At 32.5% G+C, this 5565-nt stretch overlaps 1 protein-coding gene across 1 annotated transcript in view; it reads left to right on the top strand.

Annotated features, from left to right (window-relative positions):
- Positions 1-5565, top strand: part of LOC106690610 (luciferin 4-monooxygenase) — a 15740-nt gene continuing 10175 nt past the window's right edge. Inside the window, exons 1-2 of the mRNA XM_014436106.3 lie at positions 1-398; positions 1638-1845. Of these exons, the coding sequence (XP_014291592.1) occupies positions 294-398; positions 1638-1845 (313 nt within the window). The 5' untranslated portion in view covers positions 1-293. The remainder of the gene's footprint in view (positions 399-1637; positions 1846-5565) is intronic.

The raw sequence follows: 5565 nt of genomic DNA, 5'->3' as shown, positions 1-5565 counted from the left end.
CTATCTTCTGTTCATGGCCACAATTTACATTGTTAATATTTTCGCCATCCAGTTTTATTTAACGTTATTACATTGTTGCACATTTATATTTATATTTATATTTAAACCCTTTACCGATTTATTCTCTTCACTTGGACACTTCTCATTCATGTTTTCCATCATGAGCCTTTATCTGGAGAAGAAGACCTGCTTTTTGTATTGTTACAAAATTAGATAAAAGATAAATGAACTAAGATAAGGGGGGCTCCATCTTAGACCAACTGTGTCAGTCCACTGCCGACCTTGCTCTTAAGATGGCCGCAAGGATACTCCAAGGGGAGCATATGTCTCTCCCTGATATTCCTCTTATGCAAGAGATAATCGAATGCTGTAAGAAGCATGGGAATCGAATCTTCCTGGTATGAATTAAGTATTCTTAGTCATTTTTTTGTTCTATATAAATTTAACTTACTCTTGAATACTGTCCGAGGCACAGGTGTGTACCACAATATTATATATTATACAATATATATCATATATTTATGCTGGAATATTAGTATATTATAACCTGCTTGGAGTTCTACAGCTCTGCCTCTTCTTTAGTTACGTTGATCTGTGTCGATGTTGGTTGAGTTGAAATTTCACCGCCAAACAGGATTTTATTTAGTTGGAACTTTACCATTACTTATTGAATAAAATGTAATCAACGTCATTAAATAACTTAATATGGTGTCGTTACCAAAGAATATTGTAAGAATTAATTTTTACAGATGTCCTCCATAGTTTTACCCGACTAGCCACAAAAAAGGATAAACAAAGTGTTTAGGGATTTATTATAAACTTTATTTGTAGGTATGTGACAATCTAATGACTCAACCGATTTGCAGTGCTTTCGGATCTTTGTTGAATAGACTTACTTACTTGATTATATTATATTATATATTTGGAAATAATTCAAAGAAGAAGAAAACATCTAACGCCAGAGTTCTTGCAGGGATAAATTTGTCAGTTTTTAAATTTGGAATATATTGATAAATTTCTACTATTAGTTTTCAATATAAATATAATATAATCTAAACAATAAAGTTTCGCACAATGTTTTTTTTTTAGTTTGTTGTTTTGTTTTTTCAAATTGGTAGAGGACTTAGGGAATACTTCCGTCCAATCTTCACCACCAACGGAGCCGCTGCCAGACGTTACATTGTGAAGCAATGCGCCATCTTCTAAAACTAATTAGGAGGAGGATCCTAAGGATCCTGTTTTCTCGAGCTTAGTTAAAAAAAAAACCTCGGATTTCTTCACCACAACGGATCCTTATGCCATAACCAATCCTTTGGAGTACATCTTCAATCTTCTGAAACGAAGAACAGTGAACTCCTCACTCCACCAGATCATAGTTATTGGTTTCTCACCTCCTTCAATCGGAACACAAGCTGTCACTAGGTTGCTTAAAAACTGTTATTAAACTCCCTCTATATTTTACAGGAACAAAAAAGATTCATTACAGAAAAAGGCACACTAAACTATCTCCCCATTAAAGCTTCGACCTCCTTTTTTGTTTTATTTTGTTTTTTGTGAAACATAACGTCGTCCAGTTATTTTAATGCAATATTACCAATTCCGGGCTAAATTACCTTGTCATCTCCTTTGTGTTATAGGACGACGCTAAGACCAAGAAGCAGTCCACCTTCGGCCAACTGCTGGAGAACGCAGGTGCAATTAGCTCCAGGATTCGTAACCTTGGTCAGGGACCAGAGAAGGTAGTGATCATCGTGAGCGATAGTACTGTCGAAGCGTTGACTACTAACTTCGGCATCTGGCTGTCCGGAGCAGCTACCTCTCCTATCAACCCTAATCTTCCAATAGGTAATATGGATTTTCCATAATATGCTTCACTCAGATAAACGTTATTAATACACTTGCCAACGATTTGGTGGTAAATTCATGCATATTTATGAATATTCATTATTTACCCACTTCTTTTCCTCATTTCTGATGCATCAAGGGAATAAATAGTCTGATATTATATTTCACGTAACTTTACTTTTGTAGGAGTACGTTAAAAATAGATAGATACCGTGTTTAAAACGATTTTTTTTAAAGCCATATAACTTCCAGATTCTGAATCTCAGAATTATAAACTAGACAAAATGTTTTCTCAAGATAAATATAATAAAAGTTGTTTATCTCGTAAATACGTCATAAAATTATAAATTGAAAGCGCTCATCGAACGGGTAAACAAAGGCTAATTATGAATTGAAAGCAATCATCGAAGAGGTTTGACAAAGGCAAATTATGAATTGAATGCGCTCATCGAAGAGGTTTGACAAAGGCAAATTATGAATTGAATGCGCTCATCGAAGAGGTTTGACAAAGGCAAATTATGAATTGAATGCACTCATCGAAGAGGTTTGACAAAGGCAAATTATGAATTGGAAGCGCGCATTTAACGGATCCAACTAACGCAAATTCTACTTCTCACAAAAGAAAATGTTGACTAGCTTATTATGCTACAATTCTGAAGTACCTAAAATTGTTTTTTAGTTGCCGCATTTATCCAACAAAAATGTAACTTTTAAAGTAATAGTAGTCTTCAAAAGCGACAAAAAAGTTTGATTTTTCTCAGAGAAGGGAGCAATGTTTTTTAAAAACAAAGCATGAATTTCCTTCTTTTATGCGCAGAATCGGACCGTGTCAAATTTGTTGTTGCTTTTATTATTTACTATGATTATTTAAAAATATTTCTTGATTTGCGAAATAACCATAATTCCATCCATGGATTGTGGGTGTTTGTTATATATAAGTGTCTCTGTATTTAGAAGGTAAGGAAGAAATGAGCTATACTAAGCGGTTAGAAGGAAAATCAGTCGAACAGATGACAATTATTAACAATTGTTGATAAGAAACGATAGCCGCTAGAAAAATAGATATTATATGGAACGACCTTCAGTACAAATCGTGAAGCAAATTGCTGGCAGGAAAATGCAAGGTCGTCTCCATTAACTTGAAGAAGAACGTGACGCTTGAGGAGCTTGTCATTTCTCTAGGTCATGAGAATCATTTCATCAAACTTATGTAATATTATCTCCGTTTATTTTGAACAGAACGTAATTTTTTTAACATTATACATAATCTTTTCACATTCTTGAGACTGGTTATTATTGTTTAAATAAATAAGTCCTAAAACTAATCTATATTGCTTTACAAGTCAATTTACACTATTATACTATACTATATTAATTTATACTACGGGACGGGGTAAAGCAATCTTGTAAAGGAAGTCAAAGATCAATGGCAATCTATGTGGAACGAAAGCCCAATGAGCAAATTGAAAATTATTAAGAAGGATGTCAAGCCCTGGGGTACCTCCAGTCGCAAATGCCGTAGAGAGGAAGTTGTACTGACTAGGCTGAGAATAGGTCATACGAGGCTCACCCACTCCTATCTTATATCAAAAGAAACACCTCCGAACTGCCAGTATTGCAATAACAATTTAACAATAAGCCATGTTTTACAACGATGCCCATATTTTACACCACACCTCAATAGCTTGGGACTAAGCCAAGATATCTCAAAAACCATTGGAGACGATGATAAGGCAATAGAATTGGTGTTCCAGTTTTTAAAATCACAAAATTTACTGACAAAAATATAACTTGATCGGAAGAAAAAAAAAATAAATAAATAAATAAAAAAAAATTAAAAAATTAAAAATAAATAAAATTTAACGAATATTAGCAAAATTAAATAAAATATAAATGGCGTTGATGACCAATGAAGTTTGGCGCCACTAAACAACCAAACAAACCAAACAAACTATTATACTATATCATGGTTGTGATAAAGTATCATAAGTGTAAATTGACTGTGATTAAAAGGTTTAGTTTAATGCAAAGAATTGACAGAATAGGGTCATTTTTGACGAAAATTATGGACCTGTGCAGAATAGCCTGCATAAAGTTTTTTAAAAATTAATTTAATTTATTAATTATTTAAGATTGTTTTTGAAGAGGCCGAAACGTTGGACTTATAAATAAATATAGATTGTTTTGAGAATAGGATAAAATTAACTTATTTAAACAATTACTTTTTTTTTAAGTTAAGAACGATTGGAGTTCTATCAATGGGTAGATTCTCCACATGTTTGTATCATGTCACTACGTCACCTACAGCAAATTTACTTGTTGTATATATGTTATACAGTTGTAAATAACAATAAATAAATGATTAAAAAAAAAAGTTAAGAGGGAGTTTAGACTGTAAAACTTTTTAGAAATCTAATATACTCACGAAAATTACGTAATGAACGGTAAGCTGATGAAAAGACTTCAATCATGAAGCAATCTAGAAGAGTCGTATTGTCTTTGACGAAACATCTTTCTTTTGTAGGCCACATTTTTTTATTTATTTAATAATTGTAATTTACAACTGTACAAAAAAATAGAATAAGTAAATACGAGAATGTTTCAAACACTTTGTAATATTGGTAAAGAACGACCCGATGGTGGTACTTCAAACATTAATTTAAACTATAAGACTTTAGACTAGAAGGTCCCGAAGGTCATCTTCTTTCCAGATGCCTCGGATGATTATCGGAGATTGTTGGACATCGGCAAACTTCAAAATTGGAATGATGGTGTACTGACATAATTGATTCAGGAAATACCTATCCAGTCAAACATTTTTGGTTACTTACGCCTTCCAGGCTAAAAAAAGTTAAATTTCGGCCAAAATTATGTCATGAGCCTGTAAATTCGTAAAATGTTTTATTTCAGTCTTAAAACTAACACAAATAAAACACTAGATTTAACTTTTTGTTGATTATACGTTTTTAAATCTGCAGCTCGAGGAAACTTATTCTTCTTATTCCAATAATGTTATGTAAAAGAGAATTGTTAGTTATATTTTGTCCTTGTAGCATTCTTCAAATCTAGACATGATTTTAAATTTTCGTCTTTCTCAGAATATTTTCCCTCTACTATCTTATAATTTATTTATTATTTTAGAGTTATTATCGCAATTAAGTAATACTATAAAGTGGGAACAGGAAGTTTTGATTCTTAACAGAATAAGAGGCAATTTATGAAATGAATCTTTGACGATAAAAAGTAAATTTCCCGTTTATCAGAAGCACTGCTGATTTGATATTTTGACTCGGTTTCCGCTGATTTTTTCATTAGTATCAATCGAACACTGCCCTGTATAGTGCACAATTGAAGAATTGTTAACAGAAGTTTCTATTTAAGGATTGGTTTACAACATTTCTTTTTCTATTATTCTGTAACATTAACTAACATTCGGTGTCTTTTTTTTCATTTTATACTGATCCATCTTTCTAAGGAAAAATTCACAATCAGTGAGTAACTATAGTAAACAACCTGAAAGAGAAATAATTGTCACAATTTGTAATCTTTATAATTATGAGAGATAGTTGACCGTGGATGATAAATGAGGAGAAGGTGGTTGGGGGTGCGGTCAATGAAACACAAATAAGTATGACTAACTTATTTTAATGTGCCGACGTTTCGGCTAGACTTTCTAGCCTTCTTCAGGGCTAAAAACAAAACAAGATAACAACCATAAGA

This window comes from Halyomorpha halys, unplaced genomic scaffold, assembly GCF_000696795.3.
Source record: "Halyomorpha halys isolate HHAL.00 unplaced genomic scaffold, Hhal_1.1 Scaffold1774.1, whole genome shotgun sequence".
NCBI classification, from domain to species: domain Eukaryota; kingdom Metazoa; phylum Arthropoda; class Insecta; order Hemiptera; family Pentatomidae; genus Halyomorpha; species Halyomorpha halys.
This window is presented reverse-complemented; position numbering and strand designations above follow the sequence as displayed.